Source organism: Moschus berezovskii, chromosome 4 (assembly GCF_049115385.1).
Source record: "Moschus berezovskii isolate FMDL1 chromosome 4, NW_MosBer_1.0, whole genome shotgun sequence".
Lineage (NCBI taxonomy): Eukaryota > Metazoa > Chordata > Mammalia > Artiodactyla > Moschidae > Moschus > Moschus berezovskii.
In genome coordinates, this window is record NC_142463.1 from 2,945,353 (window position 1) to 2,969,932 (window position 24,580).

At 59.9% G+C, this 24,580-nt stretch overlaps 1 protein-coding gene across 6 annotated transcripts; it reads right to left on the bottom strand.

The window, feature by feature from the left end:
* Positions 1-777: 777 nt before the first annotated feature.
* Positions 778-16,677, bottom strand: KLHL30 (kelch like family member 30). Of its 6 annotated transcripts, none has more exons than XM_088835067.1 (8): positions 16,583-16,677; positions 14,022-14,838; positions 12,529-12,667; positions 10,601-10,687; positions 9,948-10,103; positions 8,196-8,387; positions 7,108-7,253; positions 780-4,658 (listed from the first exon to the last, which is right to left on the bottom strand). In XM_088835067.1, exons 2-8 carry the CDS (start codon positions 14,793-14,795, stop codon positions 4,119-4,121), a joined length of 2,034 nt encoding a protein of 677 aa, XP_088691193.1. In that variant the 5' UTR covers positions 14,796-14,838; positions 16,583-16,677; the 3' UTR covers positions 780-4,118. The 6 variants fall into 6 exon arrangements, with proteins under 6 accessions (XP_088691195.1, XP_088691193.1, XP_088691194.1 ...); XM_088835068.1 differs by having other exon boundaries at positions 782-4,658; positions 8,196-8,384; XM_055403188.2 differs by having other exon boundaries at positions 4,516-5,874; positions 8,196-8,384.
* Between the last annotated feature and the right edge of the window lie 7,903 nt (positions 16,678-24,580).

The window sequence follows — 24,580 nt, forward strand, 5'->3', positions numbered from 1 at the left end:
GGTAAACTGCCTATTACCCAGGGGGCTCTGGGGAAGGGCACTTCTGAGGAGTGCACCTCACCCCAGGGCCTGCCGCCCTCACCAGGGATACTTTCCACCTCTTCTGAGAAGACGGGAGAACCCCCACCCCGTCCTGTTTCACAGAGTGGCCCTCAGGGCCTGGGGGAGGAGCCGTGGGTCACCCTCCGGCCCCACTGCACCACCTACAGTCTCCACCACCCTTGGACTGTTTCCAGAGGACAGGAAATACTACACTTTAGGAAAAGCCTGACATTTGATGTTAATTGTTCGCTCTGATTCTGCCTCTTTTCCTGTGGGGGTGTTGGTAGTTTTAGATTTCTTAAAGAAAAAAATGCCCTTCCCACCCTGAGAATGTGTTCCCCCCACCGAGGGGTCTATGTGTCCCATAGACTGTCTATGAGACTTAGAGTCTGCAAATTAGGAACTGCACAGGAATTCCATCTTTATACATGTTTGGGGGGGAAGGTATCAATGGAATAAAAAAATAGAAATTCCTACAGAAATTGCAGCTTTGCTGTCCTACATATACACAGTGGAGTATTACTCAGCTATTTAAAAGAATGCATTTGAACCAGTTCTAATGAGGTGGATGAAACTGGAGCCTATTATGCAGAGTGAAGTAAAGCAGAAAGAAAAACACCAATACAGTGTAATAATGCATATATGTGGAATTTAGAAAGATGGTAACGATGACCCTGTATATGAGACAGCAAAAGAGACACGGGTGTAAAGAACAGACCTTTGGCCTCTGTGGGAGAAGGCGAGGGTGGGATGACTTGAGAGAATAGCATTGAAACATATATATTATCATATGTGAAACAGATCACCAGTCCAGGTTCGATGCATGAGACAGGGTGCTCAGGGCTGGTGCACTGGCATGACCCTGAGGGATGGGATGGGGAGGGAGGTGGGAGGGGGTTCAGGACGGGGGCCACATGTCCACCCACCGCTGATTCATGTCAGTGTATGGCAAAAACCACTACAATATTGTAAGGTAATTAGCCTCCAATTAAAATTAATTAATTTTCAAAAAACAAAAGAAATTGCAGCTTTGCAAGAAGACATGTGAGAAATACTGATTTATATTATATGCATTCAATAAAGTATGTGAACTTATTCCATTGACAACCATTCAGTAGTTTTGTTACAAACAAAGGCATTTGCTCCAATATTTGTAGATGGTGTTGCTGGAAGGCCCTCAGAGAATTCAGGCTTTCTTGGGTGGCTTCTCACTTCTGGCCCCGCAGGCACATCTATTAGAAAGCCAGGCCTTGTGTCTGTGTGCTGGATGTGTGCTTCAGCATTAACATTTTTGTTCTGTTTCATTTTGGGGGGGAGACTTTGAGACCATGAGATGCCGAGTGTCGGGTGTTTCGTTGCTGAAACCCGCAGTCTGCTGGCAGAGAGGGGTGTCTGTCCTCAGCTTGTGCAGCTCTGTTAGTGGTACCTTCATGATTCTGAAAAGGCTTGTCCTTACCCAGCATCGCATTCACTTCCCATGGCCCGGTTGGTCAGCCCGGTTGGTCAGCCAGTGCGGCTGAGGGCTCACCAGGCACGAACAGCCTGGGTTTAGGGCTGGGCTGGACCCCTTTCCCCCTGGGCATGGTCCCATCTTCACAGCCACACGTTTTCCATCAAGGTCCTTCCAGTTTCTGATGATGAGCTGGAAGGGTACTGAAACTACAGCTCTGTCTTTTCCCTGAGACAGACGCCCGTTAGGTGTTTCCTGCGGGGGTCTGGCTGCGAGGGAAGCCTGGGGAAATGCGCACAGCTGCCTCTCTTGAACCAGGGGCTCATCACAGAGCTCTCCCTTCCCTGAATGGCGGCAGGGGTGGGGGTGGGCATGCAAGGCCACAGAGCAGCCGCCCAGTGTTGGGGGAAAGCAGCTCCTCCTGGGCCCTGCCCCTCGCCCGAAGGTGGCCGGCCTGTCCAGGAGCTTCTGGGGGTCTCAGCCTCCTTGCCTGAGAGCTGGGGTGAATGTACGTGTGTCCTCAGGGCCTGCTGCGGGTGAGGTGTGGCCCCAGAGGGTGCTGCGTGGAGCCGTGACTGAGGCTGGCCGGCCTGCCTTCCGGGTCTTAATGTCATGTTGTTGGGAGGGAGGGGACGCTCAGACCTGCCTGAAGACAGAGGCCCTGGGCCCTGTAGGCCATGACCGAGCACAGTCAGAGCCCCGGCCAGACCCAGTAAAGCTGTTCCTCACACAGCCCCCTGTAGCTCTGGAGGAGGCCCATCTTGGGGCCTCTAGACATGCATCCCTCAGAGCCTCAGTTTGCTGCTCTGTACAATTGGCACAATGACAGCTGTCAGCCCCGAGCCCTCGTCTGGGTCCCCACTCGTTAGGGGTATGGTGGCTGGGTACGGTTACCCCCAGAGCGAGGCCTGCTGCCTGGGGACTCCGCTTCTGGGTTGCTGGCCTGTGTTCTGTTCAGCTGAGGCTGGCTGCTCCAGGGATCATATCTGCTGTTAGTCCCGTCCTGCGCCCTGGGAAGGTGAGCCTCAGGCTCTGCCACCTTTGGCAACTCCGGGGGCACGAGGGGATGGAGTGACCAGGTTTGGGTCATGCGATCCTTCGGATAGTCTTGTGATATGGTTTCCAGCTCATGGTAGGGAGCCTTGGCCCTCGTGCAGCCAGCAGTGAGGACCGGAGCCGTTGCCATGTGAAAAACAGTTATTTTCCCAAGCAGTGAGCAATCCTCATGATGTCACGGGCCCGCCAGAGGACCCAAATCAGATCTGTTCTGCTGCCGAGTGGCCTCTGTACGCTCTCTGGGGGTGACGACATGGCCCAGCCCCAGGGCGGGAGTGTACAGAGAGCTGGGACCTCCAGGTGGGGCTCCCTGTGTGCTTCTGGGGGGTTCACAGCTCCACAAGAGCCCCCATGGAGGGGAGGGGAGCTCAGCAAAGCATCACACAGGCCAAGGACCACCCCCCACAGGGCTCTGGGGGCCCCGCGTGCCCCTCCCCAGCAGCAGTGTCCTGGGAGTGCAGAAAGGGGGCAGCGTCTGCGGGCAAGGTGATGGGTCCCAGGGTTGAGGTACTGAAGCAGCCGCAGGCGGGGGCCCGGCGGTGTGCAGTGTGGCCCGCCCCCGCCCCCAACCCTGTGCCTTCAGGCCTGGAGGAAATCCAAGCCTCATTCCTGGGCCCTCAGGTCATGGCCTTGGCCCTGGCTTCCCGGTAGCCTGATGCAGCCAAGCCGTTCCCACTTGCGTCTCTTCCTGCAGAGGAAGGGCCTCTGCCGATGAAGTCATGGGAAGCCCAGCTCCCTCTGCCTCCAGAACCACGGGAGCCCCAGCAGCCTGTGGAGTGGCCTCCTGGGGGGCGGGGGGGGGGGGTGGGCAGCCCGCCTTTGCTATCTGCCTGATATCACCCTGCTCTGAAATCACGTGGTTGCCCCCACTGTGCAGATGAGGAAACTGAGGCTAAGCCTTGGGGTTGGCCCGAGGTGATGGAGCCCCCAGGTGCCCTCTCCCTCCCCAGCTCCCTCTCTGGACTCTGCCTCTGCTCTGCTTGTCCCTGGAGGCAGAGGGGTGGCGACAGCTCCCCACCCCATTGGTGGTCCTGGGAGCCCCCTGAGCCCCACACTGAGTCTCCTTAGCCTGCCCACACCTTGGACGCAGCCTCCCATCAAGTTCTTCCATCACTGAACTTGAGGGGCCAGATCCAGGCACCCTGAGTAGCGGCAGCTCGGGCGGTCTGGCCCCCCAAAGTGGAGCCCCAGGCCCTGCAGGGGGGTGTGCTCCCCCACCCCAAGTACTGAGCCCTGCAGCCATGCAGGCGGGCAGAGCAGAAAGCAGGCCTTCACCTAGGACATTTTCAACTACGTGTGTTTGATTAGAAAAAAATTCCAGTGTGACATGCTGAGTCTTTGAAATAGCACTTTCGATCAGTGTCTAAAAAATATTCCAGGTGATTTTCTTACAGAAAGTGGCGAGGATGCCAGAGAACTCTGTCCTCCGTTTCGCCCGCACCCCATCCACATCTGACAGACGGGCGTCCTGAGCTGCGGCTCGTGTTCCTTTGGGAGCAGACCCTCAGCATGCCCCACTGTGTCTGGATCCTTGGACCCACTCAGGTCTCTTCGAAGAGATGGGCAGGAGTCAGTTTGGGAGCAAAGTGGCCCTGGGTCTGTGGGGGCCAGAGGGACCCGGGATCCGATCCTCAGAGCCAGCGATGCCGGGGGCCCTGTAGTCCCCGAGGGATTCTCGGAGGAGCCCGTGGGCTGGCCCTGGAAAGCAAACCCAGGTCTGGAGGGTGACGGGAGCTGCCCGAGGGCTCGGCGGGTTGGTGCCAGGGATGGAGCCAGGCTGGATGCCCCCACGGAGCCTGTGTCGAGGTGGGAGGGCCGGGTGAGGGACCCCCATTGTCCCCGTGGCCACAGACATGGTGCCTCGCTCCGGACGGGTGAGGAGGGGCAGGGGCCTGAACCCGCCCTGCGAGGGGCCCCAGAGTGTCTTGGGGGACTCTGGGCAGTCCACGTGCTGGGCCTCCTCGCCCAGCAGGCTGCCTGAGGGCAAGTCACCGAAGCACCTGGGAGCTATCCCCAGGAACCCCTGCAGGACACCAGCCCTGCCGGCTCCCCCGGGGACCTTCCTCCTGATGAAGCGCCTTCGTTTAGGTACTGCTGGTACAGAACCTGCCTGCCAACGCAGAAGACATAAGAGACGAGGATCTTCCCAGGTCAGGAAGATCCCCCGGAGGAGGGCATGGCCACCCACTCCCGTGTTCTAGCCTGGAGGACCCATGGACGGAGGAACCTGGCGGCTACAGTCTATGGGGTCGCAGAGTTGGACACGACTGAAGCAACTTGGCACACACCCCAAGCAAAGGGGGAGCCCTGGTCCTTCTTGCTGTCCTCTCTGCCCCAGCCCCCCAGCAAGTGGAAGGACTGTCTCTCCCAGCCCCCACACCTCACCTCCTTCCTTCTTGGTCTCTGCGGGTGCCGCCCTGTAGGGGGGCTGACCCAGAGGAGCTGGGCCTCTTATTTCCCCAGAAGCAGCCTTTGGAAACCAGGTGCCAGTGTGAGCCTGGGGGCCGGGAGACCCCACCCGAGCCAACCCCATGTGCCTGAGACCAGAGAGGGTGGGTGGCTGGGCGGGTCACACAGCTCTGAGATAGAAGCAGGCCCACCACAGTGGGTGCTGACCCCACCTTGGGGCCCTTTGCTCGGTGCCACCTGCCCTCTGCAGCCCCCCAGCTTCACGGGCTCCCATGGTCTCCCTCATCTGTGAGGCTCCCTCCAGCCGCCACCCATGGGACACACAGCCCGGAGCAGCCGGTCCTCAGACAGACCACGCGTTCTCACGCTGCTCCCCGGGGCCCAGCTCCCTGCTCTGAGGTCTCAGGTGCCCCACGGCAGAGCACAGCTTCTCCCCATCCTTCCAGGCGTGCAGAGGCCCAGCTCTTGCCGCTGGTCAGCTCTGAGTTTGGAGTGAAGGCCGCAGAGATGAAGACTCTGTCCCTTGTTGTCCCCAGTGGCCCCAGCCCAGGCTGGACCCAGAGCGGCCGGTGACACTGAGCTGTCAGACAAACCAGAGTGAAAGGGGGCCCGTCCCCCCGGGCTGGGGGCTCCGCCGGCCAGCTCCAGGGGTGCCGCGGGGCAGCTCAGGGCTACAGGGCGGGCCCGAAGGGCTGGGTCCACTTGGAGACGTCGAGGAAGACGGCAGATGCCCCATGGTAGAGCCAGAGGCGGGGCATTGCGCCGAGGCGGACCCAGGCGTCCCGGCCGCGGTCGTAGGCCTCCATCTCCACGCGGTAGTCTGCGGCCATGCCCTGCCAGCGGCCGCCCGTGGCGTAGAGTGCGCCCCCCAGCGGCACCAGCGCCCCATTCTCGTGTAGGCTGTGCAGGGGCTGTACCTGCAGACGGTCTGCCCTCAGCACCCCGGGGCTCAGGGTGGGGGGCACCTGCCCCACCCCCGTCCAGGGCGCCCCACCTGCCTCCTGTGGCCTCAGCCTCACCCCCGGCTGCCCCCAGGGACCCCTGAGACTCTCCCTTGAGGGGGAGAGCCCACTCCTCCGGGGATAACGTTCTCAGCTGCCCCTTGCTCTTCGGGTTTGCCCATATCTGAGCCTTGGGTGTGAAAGGGGGCCCGGGCCTCGCTCACAGGGTGCAGGCTGGGCCTCTGACTCTCCGTCTGTCTCGAGGACATGGTGTGGCCTCTGCCCTGATGGACGCTCCGGGGGACTCATCGCTCTGCCCTCGACTCGGCCTGGGGCCTTGGGGGTGCCCTGGCCAGAGGCTGCGGGCTAAGGGTCCACAGCTTTCCCCAGGCCACAGGGAGAGAGGGGTGTGCCCTTCCCGAAGAGCTGGGGAGGGTAGGAAGGGGGAGCCCCCCCAGGTAGAGATGAGAACGGGCAGCAGACCTCCAGGCCTGCAGAGGACAACGTCCAGCCCCGCGGCCGGGACCCCGGCCCAGAGCCCAGTGGCGGGCCGGGCCAGCCCCGGGTGACGGGCCCCAGGGACAGAACCTGGCAGGGCCGGCCCTGCACCTGTTGTACTGCTGTCATGGGGGCCTCCGGTCAGCTGAGCGCTGACGCCAGGGGACAGCTGCGGTCAGCGGATCACAGAGGCCCTGCTGTTGCCCGGCTGGCCCGGCTAGCAGAGGCCGCCACGGGCTCTGGACACTCTCCCTCCTTCTCGTAAAGAAATGCGAAGAGAGGCCAGGGCTCTGGTGCCCCCCCTGCCCTGGGGTGATGGAGGAGGGGACAGTAGCAGGATGGGGGTGAGGGTGCGGGGCCACTGGCTGGCTCCTTGCCCCTGAGACAGCTCATGAAACCCCCTTCCTGGCTTGATCACTCCCAGGGGCATGGGACTCACTCCTTCACGGGCCTGGCCCACATCAGGGAGGAGGCGCTCTCTCTGAGTCCACCCGCCCCTGAGCGCCCCTGGCAGAGCCTGGTTTTTCCCCCTTGAGGAGGAGGACAGGTTTCTCTGTGTGCTGGGGACAGAGCATCCGCAGTGACCAGAGGCCCCAGATCCTCGGGAGGGGGTCGCTCCAGGCCCTTGAGTCTGCAGGCCCCGTCCCCTGCCCCCCGCCCCAGCGGGAACCACAGCCCAGGCCTGCTCCCTCCGGGGTGGGGGCGGCTCACCTTCTGCCACAGGTTGGCCCCGGGGTCATACACGTAGACCTTCTTGGTGTTGTCCCCCACTAGGTAGAGTGCCCCGTGCAAGGCGGCACAGCGCGGAGAGGACAGGTACTTGGGGAGGAAGGGTGAGGCGATCACGCTCCAGGCATCTGTGGACACATGCCCGCCCACATCACCAGGGAGGCCCTCTCTGAGTCTCCCTGCCCTGCCGTGAGGGTGGGGATGCCCCGCTGAGCCCCACTCCTGCTCTGGGGGGGGGGGCAGGGTCCCTGGGATCCTCATCCTCAGGTCCCCAGGAGGGGCTTCGAGGCGTCCGGAGGCCTTGGCCTGAGTGGGCGCCCAGGCCCTCTGCCTCCATCCTGCTGGTCCCTCAGTCCAGTACCCGGGGCCCCCACCTGACCCTGGGCCTTGTCCATCTTCGTGGGGTCCTCAGCCCCACCATCCAGAGGATGGACTGGAGGGGCTTCCCCGAGTTGGGGGGAGAGAGAGAGAGAGTGAGCTAGCTCCTTCCCCCTGAAACAGCTCAAGAATCCCCTCTCCCCAGCTTGATCACCCCCAGGGGCAGGGGACTCACTCCCTCTCGACTTGGTCCCTCTCGGGCCTGGCCCACTCTAGGAAGGAGGTGCCTTGTACGAGCCCTGTATCCTCAGGTCGGGGCCTAAACCCCGACCCAGACCCTAGAGCCCAAGCTGGTGCCTGCTGGGCCTCAGGGTCCAGTCCCACTGCCCCTCTCCACGAGGCCAGCTCCAGGCAGATCCAGCAGCCAGACAGGTTGAGGACCCGGGGCAGGGCTTCCTGGTTCCCTGCTCCCCCATCCTGCACTGTGACCCCAGCCCCCACACCTCTGGACTGTGGGGGGGATGTGGCTCTGTGCTGCTGACCCCGGAGGGCCCCTGCCTTCCTCCATCACCCCATCTGTGGCTGCCCGCTCCCTGACCCCCACTGGCCACACCTATCCCCAGGGCCCCCACCCGTCCAGTTGCTGAGATGGGGTCAAGGCCTCGCAGAAGGGCCCAGCGGCCACCTGTGCCCACCCCCTGGGTCCCACCTGTGCCCCGCCCCCAGCCCCGGCCCTCCCCCTGTCCCCCAACCTGTGACCGGGTTGTAGCACTGCAGAGCCAAGGCGTTGTACTTGCAGGCGCTGGAGCCCACCAGGTAGAGCCGGCCCCTGCAGCCGGCTGCGGAGAAGTTGCTAACATACTTGAGGGCTGGGCGGATGGGCGTCCAGGTGTCTGTGAAGGGGTCATAGCTCTCCACCTCCACCACGTCCAGAGTGGTGCCTGCTGGGCCAAGGGGTGGGGTCAGGGCTGCGGGGTCTACGACAAGGGAAGGTTCCTGGAAATGCAGGGTCTGAGGCTCTGCGGAGGCTGCAGGGGCTGCCCTGCGTGCCCAGGGGGACAGGGCAGGGGGAGACGGACACAGCCTGGAGAGGCAGGTGCATGTGTGCGTGGTCTGTGGCTTCAGTCATGCCCGACTCTTTGCGACCCCATGGACTGCAGCACGCCAGGCTCCTCTATTCTTGGGGTTTTCCAGGCAAGAGTACTCAAGTGAGTTGCCATGCCCTCCTCCAGGGGATCTTTCCAATCCAGGGATCGAACCTGCATCTCCTGCCTTGCAGGCAGATTCTTTGCCCACTGAGCCACCTGGGAAGCCCTGAGAGGCAGGTGACGTGCCCCATTTTACAGAGAGGGGAACAGAGCTCAGAGAGGGGAGGGTATCTGACCAAGGCCACTCGCTGAGAAGTGGCATGAGAGTGGGCTCCTGGACCAGGGATGCCGGAGTGGATGATGGGGCCTCCCAGTGAGGCCCAGCCGCTCTGAGTCCTTCAGAGCCCGGGGTGCCTGGAGGGGTGCCCATGGGGGTCCCGGGAGGCTGCCATCCCCAGGCCCTTCACATGGTGGAAGCCCTTCCTGGGATGGAGAAAGTCATTCTTGGGGGAAACTTTTAGGCAGCCCCTTACCCAGCCCCTCCCACATGGTGAAGTGGAAAAGAACCCGCCTGCCAATGCAGGAGGCGTAAAAGACGTGGGCTCGATCCCTGGGTTGGGAAGATCCCCTGGAGGAAGGCATGGCAACCCCTCTAGTTTTCTTCCCTGGAGGATCCCATGGACAGCAGAGCCTGGCGGGCTGTAGTCCGTGGGGCCACAGAGTCAGACACAACCGGTGACTTAGCACACACGCAGGCTCCCGGCCCTGGACGCCCTGGTGTGACGCTGACGCAGGGCAGCCGTGGGTGGGAGCCCACCTTGGGCTCTGAGAGCCTGGGCCCCAAGCTGCCTTGTACCCCTGTGCGAGCCCTCTGTCCTGGGGTGGGGGACACGGACGCCACTGAGGGAAAGGGGGCCCCCGGGATGGCCCTGGGCAGCTGTCGCCTCCGGAGGCCGGGGACACTCTTGCTCAGCCGCCGCACATCTGTCACTATTCACCTAACCGTCAGCGTCCCCGGGGCGACTCCTCGCCGCACCTCTGGGGTGCAGGGGGATACGGCGGGCCCTGAGCTCAGGCCGCGGGTGTCTGGAGGCCAGGTGACAGCGGAAGGATGCCCCGTGGGTCCCCTCGCCCCAGGGACATCACTGAGGAGGTCACCCCAAGCTGAGGGCCGAGCCCTGGGTCCTGGGATGAGCATGGTCATCCCCACTGGCAGCTGAGGCCCCGGCTCCTCACGGGGTCGGGGGACTGACTCCTTGCCCTGTTCTCTGAGTCCCAGAGAACATGGAAGCAGCCTGGGGCTGGGCCCTGAGACTCCTGCCTGAGCCTCTCCCCAGGATGCCTGGGGCAGGGCCCCAGGTGTGGCGGGCAGAGGGCGGGCAGGGGGCGGCGGCGGGGCGCGGGAGGGGGCCTTACCTCCGACAGCATAGATCTCCCCATTGAGCGCGGCGCTGGCGTGGTTGGTGCGGGCCTTCAGCATGGGCGCCACGGGCCTCCAGGTGGCCTCCTTCAGGGGGAAGCACCAGGCCTGCGTCGTGGACCACGCGTCGGTCCTGGAGCCCCGAGAGCCCCCTGCGAGAGAGGCTCTGTCCACACGGGTGCCCACCGGCCTGGGGCCTCCGGGCGGGCAGGAGCTGAGCACCATAGCTCCCGCCCCTCCTCGGTGCCAGGACTCCATCCTGCAGGACCCTGGGCAGGGGGTGGTGACCGCAGTGGCACGGTCTAGCCCTGTGACCTGCAGAGACCCCTCCACACTGCATAAACAAGTGAAACAGCCTCTGAGACCTCCATCAGTGGAAGCTTTTTTCTCAACCAAACCTCCTGAGGACCCCCCTGCCAACTGCTAAGATATAAGAGCAGAGGGACACCCCCTCCTTCACACACTTCCTCCTGGGGAGACCCTGGCTGCAGGACAGAGCCCATGACGCTCCCCTGTGCCTGCGTGTGGACCCGTGGACTTGACATGTCCTTGTTTCTGTAGGATGGAAAGGTCTGGGAGAGTCTTGCCCACGGCCAGGGATCTGGGCATGGCACTCAGGGCTCAGCCTCGGGGCTCAGGCCCCGCCCACCTGTCACGTAGAGGTCGTTGTTGAGGGCCGCCAGCGAGAAGCCCCACTTGTGGTGGTCGGGGAAGTCCGGGAGGGCCATCCACCTCTCTGCCAGAAGACGGGGGAGTGTCAGGGTGGCTGGGCTCACTGTGGGGGCCCCCCTTCCTGCTCAGTGCCTCTTCCACTTGAGGGGGGCAGAAATGTCCCCTCCCCGGTGGGGGGCAGAGCCTGGACTCAGTTGGGCACAGAGGTGGGGAAGGACACCCAGTGGGGCGGGTTCAAAGTGGCCCCGGGTGCCCCAGGCTTGGCTCCAGGGGGCCCCTGGCTCCCCATGCCACCCTCAGGGCCTGGCACCCTGGGTGTGCAGAGAAGGGGTCCAGGCTCCAGGGGCAGGCTCTCACCCTGACCCTGCAGCCGATCCCACCGACCCCAGTGGACTTTTTGGCCCTGAGGAAGCTCCCACCCCAATCAGGCGGAGGCGCGGTTAAGGGGCCTGATCGCTAGCCACAGGTGGGTCACAACACGAACACCTTTCTTTCACTCGCTTCTCATCTTTCTGCTCATCCCGAGCACCTTCTGGGCCCATGGGCGGCGGGGAGGGGCCCGGACGCGGCCGTGCAGCTGGCGGAGTGGGTCCCAGTCCCCGCTCCTCTGCTCCAGTGCCGTGGCCTCGGACAAACCCCAGCCTCGGTTTCCCCATCTGTAGAATGGGGCTAATTTCTCTCCTGGTGGGTGGGGGCTACGGGAGATGTGTCTGTCACACGGCAGCTGCCCAGCTGACAGTGGCTGTAAGAATTACTGTCCCTCAGCTGAGACACAGAGCAATGTGCCCACTTTACTGCGTGAAGCAGTAACGGATCTGCCTTCACGGAGCTACAAGATCAAGAGAGTGACTTTGAAAAAAACCAAAATGAGCGATAAAAATGGGAATGTTTAGTCCTCTCTAAGGACACATTTTGGGTGTTTGTGGAAGGCTGTGGGAGAGACCGGGGCCTCTAGGATGTCCCCAGGACTCCTGTTTACTGTTTACAACCGTACGGTAGTTTTCAGGACATGAGGAACCCCTGCTAGTCAGGGACTGCGTGTCCCCCTGATTCATGTCTGTGTCACCCCAGGGTGGGGACTGCCCAGCGGTCACCAGGCCTTGGCCTGCCAGTGGCCCTGCCGCCCCCCTTCGGGGTCTCAGGGACAGCTGCTCCCAGCTCATCTGCTGATGTCAGCCCCCAAATTCCCCCCGTCAGCCCCTGACCTGGGACAGCCGGCCCTGGCTTCCTGGAGCCCGCTAGCCGCTGACGCCACGGGGTGGTGGCCCCCTGCCCAGCAGCCCCAGGACGGCGGCCAGCAAACCGGTGCTTTCCGAAGAACTTCCCGGGGCTGGCGTGGCACCCCCCACAGAGCCCTGCTGCCCTCTCACCCCTCCTTTCCGGTGGGGGGGACCTGTGAAGGGGCTCCTGGGCAGGAGAGGCAGGCCTGGCCCCGCTTCTTCCCACTGACTCCTCGTCACAAAGGCCATTTCACAGATGAGGAAACTGAGGCTAAAGGAGGCGAAGTGACCTGCTCAAAGGCTGGAATCGGGACCCCACTGGGCCCACCCTGATCCTGAGCTGTCACGCCCCAGGCTGTCTCACCCCCAGTTCCCTCTGGCCCCCAGGACTGAGGCCCCGTTAGGCACACAGAGCAAGAGAGCCAAGGGGAAGCGGCTGCCAGCTGTCCTTCCCACCCGGGCCAGTGGCCACGTTGCCACACAGCAGTCTGGGCAGGGGCCACTTTCCCCAGGCCCCAGTGCATGGAACCCCACAGTTAGGGCTGCGGCTGGAGGCAGAGGGGCCCGCAGTGCCCCCCTCAGTCTGCCTCCCTGCCCTGCTGAGGCCTGGGCTCCTCTGCACCCTCCCAACCTCAAGGATGGTGGGCGCCCTGCGTCAGGGCTGTGGGGCCCATGGGGTACTCACTGGCCTTGGTGTGGTAGAAGGCGAAGTTCCCAGCCTGGGGGGCGAGATCCTCGGCCCCTTCCTCCTCCTCCTCCTCCAGTGCCCGCCCGCCCACCACCACCAGGACCTCCTCCAGCTTCTGCGGGAGGGCCAGCAGCGCCTGTGGAGCCAGGGGGCTGGGGTCAGGGGGCAGGCCCTGTCCCCGGGCAGAGGGACCCGGGGGCTGGCAGGCCTCCGCGGTATCCTCTGTGGCTGGCTGTGGCCTGGCGTCTGGGAGCCTCTGTGGGTCCACAGTGTGGCCCTGCGTCAGTACACACACGTGTGGTGGGTGAGCTTCAGTGTGTGTGTGCCTGTGTGTGCTTGTGCATGAGTGTGTGTGCATACACATCCACCTGCCATGGCTGCCATGGGCCGGTGATGACAAGCACTCAGATCCTGGACAGTGGGGAGCCGGGTCCTCGTGGCCCTGAGCCTGAGGCCTGCTCCCTCCCAGCCGCTCTCCAGCCCCTGCCCCGCTGAGCAGAGGTGTTTCTGCACCACCTTTGGAGCCAACTCCCAGACCCTGTATCCCTCCCCCCGGGAGCGCAGCTCCGCTGTGCCAGCTGGGGTGACCACCTAGGATGGCCCTGGGTGGCAAGAAATGCTGGAATGTTTCTTGCTGGGTGAGAGCTCCCTGGATCCCAGAGTCCCACTGCCTCTCCGACCTGCCCTCAAATGTCCAGACGTCTCACTTCCAGCACCTGCAGGGTCAGCACCTTGTGGGCAGGCGGCCGGTGCCACACCCTGTACCTGGCAGGCCAGTGGTGCCTGGCCGCCGAGGGGCCAGCGTTTGCCACCACACACCCCACTGCCGGCCTCAGCCATGTCTTTGTCCCCAGAGTTGGCTCCTAAGAGGTCCTTCTGAGCAAAGCCCTGAGCCAGCTGCCTGGGAGCAGACAGACTTCAGCTCCTCGCCTCAGTCACACACTGGCCTGTCACTTCATTAAGGACCTGCCCTCTCACCAGGCCCACTGCCAGCCCAGATAGGAAACTGCATCCCATAAACGCTTGAGCAGCTTCCGAAGGGCAGGTGGTGGCCGGCTGCCACGCCTGCCCGTGCTCCTCACCTCTGTACAAGCTGTGTGCTCCTCCTGGCTTACCTCCCCCTGCCAGGCTCCTATCTTTCCTCTAAAGCCCAGCTCAGATGCTGCCTCCTCCAGGCAGCTCTCCCTGACTGCCTGCCCTTCTGAGGACACCCAAAGTCCAACAGTGGTCTTTCTCATCCTGCCCTGGGTATGTCTCCAGGGGGGTTCCCCGCCAAACTGTGGGATGGGGATGGCCACTTCTGGGTCCCCTGTCCTCGCGGGCAGGAAGTGGCACACACAGGGGGCGCAGTATATACTTGGGAGATGAACCGACCCCAGGGAGGCAGAGTTGCGGGCTGGGGACACCTCGAGGATGCCCACTTCATCCCGTCTGTCCCCATGCAGGTGGGGTCTCAGGGCTCCTCTTCCTGCTCCCCGCCTGTCACTCACCCCCTCGTGGCCCTGGGTCAGGGCCTCCCGACAGGCCTCCGACTCCCGGATCAGTGGCTCCGAGGCCAGCAGCTGCTGCACGTGGGGCCTGGGCACGGCGTCCAGGTGCACCAGGCCAAGCAGCTCGGGCAGGTGGGCGGCCCGGATCTGGGGGTCGTGGCGTACCCAGCGCAGCAGCGCCTCCAGCCGGCTCTGCTCCGGCTGCACCTGCAGCAGGTCGCTGGCCAGGCAGGTGGCCAGCCGCTCCTGGGACAGCTGCAGGAACTCGTCCTCCTGGGCCACGGCCTCAAAGTTCTCCCGCAGGAAGGCCCAGGCCTTGGCGGCCACGCCCAGCAGCCCCTGCTGTTCCCCAAACTCGCAGATGCCCAGGCAGTTGGTGGCGTCGAGCTGCTGCTGCAGGTAGCGGCCGCAGACCTTCTGCACGGCGGGGAAGTGCAGGCGCGCGGCCGTGCGGGTCAGCGCCTCCACGTTGCCCTGGGTGACGGTCAGCCGGCCCGTGTACACGAAGTCCACCAGCTGCGCCACCACGGCGGGCTCCACATCCCGCAGTTCCACGCGCGCCGAGAAGCTCTCTGCGAAGTCGCCCGCAAACATAGCGTGGAAGTAGGGGCTGCTCAGTGCCAGGAGCCCGCGGTGGCAGGGCAGCTCCCGGCCGCCCACCAGCAGTGTGAGGTCCACCAGCTTGGGCTGGGAGCGCAGCCGCTGCAGGCCGTCCAGCACGTCCTGGGCGTGCGAGGGCAGGTGGACGTCCAGGTCATCCACGTTCCGCACCATGGCTGTGAGGCTCACCGACTCACGGGCGTCCGCGCGTGGGCTCCTGGGGAGAGGAGCCAGCAGGGTCAGCCAGGGGGACTGTCCCACTGGCCCGAGTCACCCATCGGGCTGACCGCCGGTCTGAGCATCAACCTCTTGTGAAGCATTTCGCCCAGCCTCTCACCTAAGCCAGCCCCGAGGCCCTGGGAGGCGGAGGTGTTGTCTTTCCCAGGTGAGGTGGTGGAGGCTTAGAGAGGCTAGGCAATCAGGGCAGGATGGGCCGGCAAGAGAACCGAGCCTCAGCCCCTCTCTGCACCTCTGTACTGTGCAGAACACACCCCCTGGGGCACGGGGGTCCCTGCCCCCCCAACCCTCCTAGTGGCCTACTCTAATTCCAGATCCCCCCTTGCTGGGAAGGGCATCCGCCTCTGAATAGTTTCAGCCCGCAGGTCCTTACTGGCCCCTGGTTACAGGAAACCATGGCTGCCATGACCTTGCTGGGTGACCTTGATTGAGCCACGCCCCTCTCTGGTCCCAGCCTCATCATCTGCAGACTGAGAGGCTGGAGGTGAAAGGGCTGGGGGATCAGCCGTGCCCTCACGGTGCCCCCCACAGACCAGGCCATCCTGGATTTTGCACAAACACTTGTCATTCAGCCCTCATGGGAACCCCGCCAGCCGTCGGTTGCTGTTCCCATCCCTTTAAAGGTGGGGAAACAGAGGCAAAAAGAAGCTCAAGTCCCTTGTCCAAGACTACACAGCTCGGGGGTCCTGGGCCCCCGGACCCCCCAGGGTACATGTCACCAGATGTCGGTTGATAAAGACAAGCAATGAAAAGAGAGCAATCTCAGTTCGAATCGCCTGATCCGGCATACGCACTTCTGGGCTAATTAATTGTGTGCATATTTCCTTACAATCTTCTGATATTTTTGCTCTGAAAAACTGCCCCAGAGAAAAGAAAGTTCTGCGCAGCTGGTCTTCCCCCAGTGACCACACAGCAAGAAGCTGCCCCCTGAGATGCCGCGGGTCCACCAGGGGGCGCCTTAAAAGCCAACAAAGCAAAGGCCAGTGCGAAATGCCGGTCCACCCAGTGCCATCGAAATGACAAAGCCCCATAAGGAGAACTTGCACTGCGGACGCCCCCAGGGCCGCTGTGCTGGTGGCAGCAACTTGAGCAGGGAGGCACACAGAGAACCCACCCAGCGGCCCAAGAACCTGCCTGGGCTTTGCTGGGTCAGGATGAGCTCGGGACCCTGGTGGGTGTCCAGCCTGCCTCACCCCCTCCCTGCAAGACCCTCTGGCCAGGGGGACAGCAGTGCATCCCTCCCAGGGGAGCGCAGGAGGTTAGTCAGGCAGCCCCCGCCACAGGCAGCCGGGGGCCAGTGGGCAGGAGCGCCTGGCACCTTCCCGGGGAGCCTCAGGTCATCTGCTGACACCCGCCGCCCTGCAGTCCTCGCCGGGGTCCCCTGCCCGGTGCCTGCCAGGCCGGGAGTGAGGAGGGCAGAGCAGGCAGGACAACAAAGGGCTTCAGTCCGGCTCTGGCCGGGGCTGGACACCGTGGCCCTGGCTGCAGGCAGAGGTGTGGTCCAGCCTGCCCCCCGCTTCTCCAGAAGGACCTGGAGGGAAGCAGGCCCGCTGAGCCCCCACCCTAGCGCCCCGGGGCTGGGTCTAGGCTGTGTGCGGGTCTCCCCCCAAAGCACCCAGGGCTGGGATCTGCAGGCCTACTGGGCTGTCCACTAGAACTCCCCTTCCCCTGTGGGTCCCAGCCCCGGTCCTCACGTCCTCCTTCCAGCTGCCCCCCAATCCTACCTCTCAGTCAGTCTCCAAGACCTCGTCTCAGAACTCGGGCTGGAGAACACAACTGCCCAGCCGGCCAAGGGGCATGGAGGACCTGCTGGGGTATGACGGGGCTGGGCTGGGCTGGCAGCCACGTGGGGACAGAGGGTATTTTTAGCCTCTGTCAGCATCGGGGGGAGGGGGTGGCCAGTAGGGAGAGGAGAGAGGTGACAGCTCCTCCCCGCCTGTCTTCTCTGAATGACCATGCTGGCCGGAGCCTCCTGTGAGCCCTGGGCTGGGGCAGATGGCAGGAAGCACCCAGGGAGCGGCACGTCTGGGCTCAGCCCTCCCGGGGTGTTGGCTCCCTCACTTCTGTGCTTTTTCATTGGCAAGAGGGGCACAGTGAAGCCTGATCTGGGGACTCGAGCCACACGGAGCCCCAGTGCAGGGCCAGGCTGTCAGGATCCAGCATGTACCGGCTTTCCTGTGCTTTTTGACAGGGGCCTCTTACTTTCCATCAAGTGGGAAAAAGTGGCCGTGGTGAGAAAATGGGGGATGCTCAGGAAGACTTTCAAAACCTGCGGTCCCTGGTGCTGGTAAAGGGGGGCTCAGAGAGGCGCCTCCCGGCTGGTGACAGGCATGTGCGGTCCCGAGGCCCTGTGCCCTCGCACCGCGGCCTTGGCCTTGGGCCTGCCGTGCTGTCTTCATTAGTGATGCCCAAGAAGGCTGAGACCCCGGATGGTCTAAAAATACAGCCGTGGAGGCTCGTGGCCTCCTGGGAGGCCTGGGCTCACGGCAGCCACAGGGGAACTCCTGACGTCTGGATCTCTGCAGGTTCTGGAGTCACAGGCCCCAGCCGAGTCTGGGGTGGAGCCTGAGGGCCTGCAGGGCATCTCTCATGCCAGGCGTCATAGGGAAGTTTCCAGCCCTGGGCCTTCAGGTACCAGGGAGGCCAGCTGGGGGGCTCTGCCTGTCAGCCCCTCCATCTCGTCCGTGCTGGGGCCTCACCAGTACAACCAGTTTCTAGATGTGCTTGGACTGGAGGAGTCAGGTGGCCAAGGCTGGCCGCCTCCCAGCGCCCACTGGGGACTGGCTGGGGCTCTTACGGGCAGAGAGGCCTGGGGCACCAGGGTGATGGGCCCCACTCCTGGCAAGGTAAGGGAATTTCCCTAGGGTGTCTGGGTGTCAGGACAGCTCGGATTTGGGACAGCTGTCTCCTCCCGGGCATATGGTGGCTGGCCCGGCTTCCTGCTGGGGCGCTGGTTGTGAGCCGGCTTCAGTCTCTGCTCTCATGTGAGTGTGGTCATCACACAGACACTGCAGGGATCACCTCCCCAACCACACATTCGCGGGGCCTCCCACACTCTGCTCACTCACAGGTGTCCTGAGTCCACACTTCCCTCCCCAGCCCAGTCCAGCCAGGTCAGTCATATCCTAGCCCAGCTCAGGCCAGTCATAGCCCAGTTCAGCCAGCCCAATCATAGCCCAGGCCAACCCAGTCCAGCCCAGTCAAATCCCAGTTCAGTCCAGCCCAGTTCAGCCAGCCCAGCCCAGGCCAGCCCAGTCACAGCCCAGTTAAGTCCAGCCCAGTCATAGCCCAGGCCAGCCCAGGCCAGCCCAGTCTTATCCCAGTTCAGTCCAGCCAGCTCAGCCCAGTCCAGTCATATCCCAGTTTAGCCCAGCCCAGTCCAGCCCAGTCTTATCCCAGTTCAGTCCAGCCCAGTTCAGCCAGCCCAGCCCAGTCCAGCCCAGTCATATCCCAGTTTAGCCTAGCCCAGGCCAGCCCAGTCATATCCCAGTTCAGTCCAGCCCAGTTCAGCCTAGCTCAGCCCAGTTCAGCCTAGCTCAACCCAGTTCAGCCCAGCTCAGCCTGGTCCAGTCCAGTCACATCCCAGTTCAGTCCAGCCCAGTCACATCCCAGTTCATTCCAGCCCAGCCCAGCCCAAGGTCCTGCCCCTTCCCCAGAGTCCCAGGACTTTCCCCTAGCCTTCCTTAGCATCAGCCTTACTCCCAGGGGCTTCATGGATGTCTCCAGCTCTTGCTGTGTCCAGGGCCAACCTGGAGAAAGTGTTGGAGGGGGAACAGAGGCATTGATTTTTCCTCCCGACCCCAGCCCCCACTCTGTTTGCGGGCAGAGCACGAAGGGTTCATGCACCCCTGACTTGGGCCGCAGGAGACAGGACAGGCACTGCTGATGACAGGCCAGGGTCATGGGCAGCTTCCGATCCCCCCACCCCCGCCTTGTGTACAGCACTGGGCGCCAAGAATGGACGCCGTTTGGGGACCCAGTGCCTCAGATGACAGGTCAGTTTGGGAAACTCGAAACCAGGGACTCAACAGATCCTCATCATCGGATTGCTCCTCAGTGGGGCAATTTTTAAAAATAAGCTGCCTGTTTCTTTTTATGATGATAAAAATAACACATGTTCATGGTGGGAGATTTGGAAAACACAGAAAGACACAAAGCAGATAACTGGTAGAAGACAATCCCCATGAACACATGGGTGTTAGAATGACCGCGGTGCATCCTGTGTTCTGTTTTATCATGATACTCTGTGGCAAGCATTTCTGATGTGATGAGTCTTTGGACCACGCGAGTTTTAATTCCATCATAATGGGGACACATCACGCTTTAAGAAGGTGGAAATGATACCCAGTCAATTCTAGTAATGGATGTGCAGGTTGGGAGCCATTTGGACTATGATGACAGAGGTGTCACCTCTGTGCCTTCCCCCAGAACAGATTTGGAGCGTGAGATGACCGCGGTAAAGCACATGATCATCTTTAGAGCCCGATGCGTGGACAGAGGGTCATCCAGCTCGGGTGACTGAGGCACTTACTAGCAGGAGGTAAGACTGCCCCCTACGCTCAACCTGGCCCCATCATGCTGTGAGGTCTTGCACAACCAGACCCGCCCACCCCCTCAGTGGGTGTTTCAGGGATTCACTTGCTCACAGTATCTCTTATTCCATCTGGGACTTATCTGGGGCATGGGGTGCTGTAAGGTCATACATTTTCTTCCCCAAGTAGTTCCCAGCACTCTCAGTACTATTATTAACAATCCCTTCTTTCCCGCATAGATTTGCTGCAGAAGCACTATTAAAAAAGGGCAACGTTTTCTGTGTGAAGTGTCTCTTCTGCTGATTTGAATGACCATATTCTAGGGCCAGAGCAACCCAAGTTCCATCAATGGACTCAGTTCAGTCCAGTTGCTTAGTCGTGTCTGACTCTTTGCGACCCCATGATCCGCAGCACGCCAGGCTTTCCTGTCCATCACCAACTCCTAGAGTTTACCCAAACCCATGTCCGTTGAGTCGGTGATGCCATCCAACCATCTCATCCTCTGTCGTCCCCTTCTCCTCCCACCTTCAACCTTTCCCAGCATCAGGGCCTTTTCAAATGAGTCAGCTCTTTGCATCAGGTGGCCAAAGGATTGGAGTTTCAGCTTCAGCATCAGTCCTTCCAATGAATATTCAGGGTTGATTTCCTTTCAGATGGACTGGTTGTATCTCCTTGCAGTCCAAGGGACTCTTAAGAGTCTTCTCCAACACCACAGTTCAAAAGCAATTCTTCGGTGCTCAGCTTTCTTTATAGTCCAACTCTCACATCCATACATGATCAAAAATATCTATTTCTGCTTCATTGACTATGCCAAAGCCTTTGACTGTGTGGATCACAATAAACTGTGGAACATTCTGAAAGAGATGGGAATACCAGACCACCTGACCTGCCTCTTGAGAAACCTGTATGCAGGTCAGGAAGCAACAGTTAGAACTGGACATGGAACAACAGACTGGTTCCAAATAGGAAAAAGAGTACGTCAAGGCTGTATATTGTCACCCTGCTTATTTAACTTATATGCAGAGTACATCATGAGGAACGCTGGGCTGGAAGAAGCACAAGCTGGAATCAAGATTGCTGGGAGAAATATCAATAACCTCAGATATGCAGATGACACTACCCTTATGGCAGAAAGTGAAGAGGAACTCAAAAGCCTCTTGATGAAAGTGAAAGAGGAGAGTGAAAAGGTTGGCTTGCAGCTCAACATTCATAAAACAAAGATCATGGCATCTGGTCCCATCACTTCATGGGAAATAGATGGAAAAACAGTGGAAACAGTGTCAGACTTTATTTTTTTGGGCTCCAAAATCACTGCAGATGGTGATTGCAGCCATGAAATTAAAAGATGCTTGCTTCTTGGAGGAAAAGTTACGACGAACCTAGACAGCATTCTAAAAAGCAGAGACATTACTTTGCCAACCAAGGTCCGTCTAGTCAAGGCTATGGTTTTTCCTGTGGTCATGTATGGATGTGAGAGTTGGACTGTGAAGAAAGCTGAGAGCCGAAGAATTGATGCTTTTGAACTGTGGTGTTGGAGAAGACTCTTGAGAGTCCCTTGGACTGCAAGGAGATCCAACCAGTCCATTCTAAAGGAGATCAATCCTGGGTGTTCATTGGAAGGACTGATGCTAAAGCTGAAACTGCAATACTTTGGCCACCTCATGCGACGAGTTGACTCACTGGAAAAGACTCTGATGCTGGGAAAGGTTGGGGGCGGGAGGAGAAGGGGACGACCGAGAATGAGATGGCTGGATGGCATCACCGACTCTGTGGACATGAGTTTGAGTGAACTCCGGGAGTTGGTGATGGACAGGGAGGCCTGGCGTGCTGTGATTCATGGGGTCGCAAAGAGTAGGACATGACTGAATGACTGAACTGAACTGAACTGACTAGACGGACCTTTGTTGACAAAGTAATAGCTCTGCTTTTTAAAATATTATCAAGGTTGGTCATAACTTTCCTTCCAAGGAGCAAGCATCTTTTAATTTCATGGCTGCAATCAGCATCTGCAGTGATCTTGGAGCCCAGGAAAATAAAGTCTGACACTGTTCCCACTGTTTCCCCATCTATTTGCCATGAAGTGATGGGACTGGATGCCGTGATCTTAGTTTTCTGAATGTTGAGCTTAAGCCAACTTTTTCACTCTCCTCTTTCACTTTCATCAAGAGGCTCTTTAGTTCTTCTTCACTTTCTGCCATAAGGGTGGTGTCATCTGCATATCTGAGGTTATTGATATTTCTCCCAGCAATCTTGATTCCAGCTTGTGCTTCCTCCAGCCCAGCGTTTCTCATGATGTACTCTGCATATAAGTTAAATAAGCAGGGTGACAATATACAGTCTTGACGTACTCCTTTTCCTATTTGGAACCAGTCTGTTGTTCCATGCCCAGTTCTAACTATTGCTTTCTTACCTGCATACAGGTTTCTCAAGAGGCAGGTCAGGTGGTCTAGTATTCCCATCTCTTTCAGATTTTTCCACAATTTATTGTGATCCACACAGTCAAAGGCTTTGGCATAGTCAATGAAGCAGAAATAGATGTTTTACTGGAACTCTCTTGCTTTTTCAATGATCCAGTGGATGTTGGCAATTTGATTTCTGGTTCTGCCTTTGCTAAAACTGAGTTGAACATCTGGAAGTTCACGGTTCACATATTGCTGAAGACTGGCTTGGAGAATTTTAAGCATTACTTTACTAGCGTGTGAGATGAGTGCAATTGTGTGGTAGTTTGAGCATTCTTTGGCATTGCCTTTCTTTGGGATTGGAATGAAAATTGACCTTTTTCGAGTCCTGTGGCCACTGCTGAGTTTTCCAAATTTGCTGGCATGTTGAGTGCAGCACTTTCACAGAATCATCTTTTAGGATTTGAGCTAGCTCAACTGGAATTCTATCACCTCCACTAGCTTTGTTCGTAGTGATGCTTCTTAAGGCCCACTTGACTTCACACTCCAGGATGTTTGGCTCTAGCTGAGTGATCATACCATCGTGATTATCTGGGTCATGAAAATCTTTTTTTGTACAGTTCTTCTGTGTATTCTTGCTATCCCTTCTTAGTATCTTCTGTTTCTATTAGGTATCTACCATTTCTGTCCTTTATTGAGTCCATCTTTGCATGAAATGTTTCCTTGGTATCTCTAATTTTCTTGAGATCTCTAGTCCATCAGTGAACTATTACTCTATAATTATGATCTCTTTGTAGCTGAAATGTAAGCCTCTCATCACTCTTCTATTTAAAATCTTCCAGTCTGCTGTATTAGCTAGCTATTTCTGCATAACAAATGACCCCAAAGTCTAGTGTTATAAAACAATGAACATTTATTATCTCACACAGTTTCATGGCTCTGGAAATGCTTCAGTGGGTGTTTCTGCCTCAGGATTTGCCCATAGCTGGTGCCAAGCGGCCCACTGGACTACAGTCATGGGACAGAGGCTGGCCTGGGACAGAGGTCCACACCGACCTCTCCGCAGCACTACTCCTAACATGGCGCTGGCTTCCCCCAGAAATAAGACAGCAACAAAGATGGGAGTCTTTCACAGCCTGCTTGGAGGTGCAGTCTGTGGCTTCTTCCCTATTCCAAGGGACAACGAGGGAGGGACTCCACCAGACGTGGTACCAGAAGGCAGGCTCACTGGAGGCCTTCTTGTAGGCCGGCCGCCACAGCTGGCTTTGCTCCCGCAGGTTCTTTACCACTAGTGCTACCTGGGGAACCAGCTTTGTTCATGGTTTCTTTCAGAAGAACTTTAGAGGCCTTAAACAAGTTTGCCTCTTCTCAATCCGAGCACTGATGTTCAGAGCGCTTACACTGCTCCCGTATTCATCCTCCTCGGGAGAAAAGACGGCGTTCTCTCACCTCCTATTCATCCTCCTCAGGAGAAAAGAAGGCCTTCTCTCACCTCCTTGGGCACAGCGTTTTCTTTGCGTTTGTCCTGCACACATTTACCATGGGCCAGGGAGAGAAACCAGGCTCCCCTTCTCCAGTACCTTCCTGACTCTTCTGGAAGCCCCTGGTTCTGCACCTTGTTTTGTGTCTGGTCATCTCACTGAAGTCTGCACCCTCTGGATCCCTAGGTAGGGGCTCTGCAGTCCTCAGTGGGGTTTTGACAACTGGACACCAAGATTAAATAGCCCTACAGCTGAGTGTGGCCTTGCGGGGCCAGCCATGGCAGTGGACACCTGCTTCCCACAGGTGAGTTTCTAGCGGGGTTCCAAGGTCACTGAGCAGCAGAATCACTTGGAACATCTTTTAAAAAACAAACTCGCTTTCTCTGGTCTAGCCCAGGCCAAGGGACTCAGGGTCCCTGGGGTGCTTTCAGGATACTGTGTATTTATAAGGAGGCCCCCAGGAAGCAGAGTGCCTGCAGAAGGGCATTTGGGGAGTCACCCGCGTGCCCAGCAGAGAGGTCCTTTCCCTGTGCTAGGCCTCACGCTGGGGTCTGAGCATCCCCCTACCTAACCCTGGAGGCCCGGTCATCCTGGAGTCCTGGATGCTCATGGGAACATGAGACTGGGGGCCGTGGAGGGCCTTGCCCAAGGCCACAGTGAGTGGGGGGGGGGTACCCCAACTTGGGTGTGCAGGCCTCCTGCTCATGGTCTCCTGAGCAGCCCTGGCCAGCAGGCCACCTCTGGGGCTGGGCTCTGAGTCTGCCGTCCACCCTGCTCCCGCCTCCTCGGACAACAGGGTCCTATGGGTGGTCCAGGGGAGGGAGACCTCAGAGCACCCAGCACCTTCTACCCCCCACCTCCAGGCTCACCCTGCGAGCCCGGGCAGCAGCAGCGTCCTGCGGACCAGCCCTTGTCTGGCTCCAAAGGTTGAGTTTCGGGGCCAAGAGCCAGGGCCTCAACGCTGGACGGGATGCTTGCAGCTGCCTGGGGCGAGGGCCATGCTCCTTAGCACAATACTGACGCGGCTAGAGAGCGTCACCATCATCCCAGGACAGAGACCCCCATGGGGGGCCTCAGTCCACCCTCGCCAGGACCCTGGGGATGGGCGGGTCAACACCACAACCCCATTTTGCAGATGAGGACATGGACGCTCTGTGAGGTAGGACGCTGACTCTGGGGCTTTGGCTGAGCTGAGCCCTGAGGTCTCGGTGTCACCCCCGGCAGGGCCCTCTCTGGGTTCAGGGGCAACAAGCACACACAGGAAGGCCGGCAGGAATGGGTCTTTATTTAGCAAACTCATGTCGGGTGTC

Bases quoted from the DNA above. Each gene is read 5' to 3' on its own strand.
- KLHL30 (XM_088835067.1), bottom strand. From the start codon at position 14,795: ATGGTGCGGAACGTGGATGACCTGGACGTCCACCTGCCCTCGCACGCC. The intron at 10,688-12,528 runs GTGAGTACCCCA...GTCTTCTGGCAG, and splicing joins CTTCTACCACACCAAGGCCA to AGAGGTGGATGGCCCTCCCG. The intron at 8,388-9,947 runs GTAAGGCCCCCT...CCCTTGGCCCAG, and splicing joins GGAGATCTATGCTGTCGGAG to CAGGCACCACTCTGGACGTG.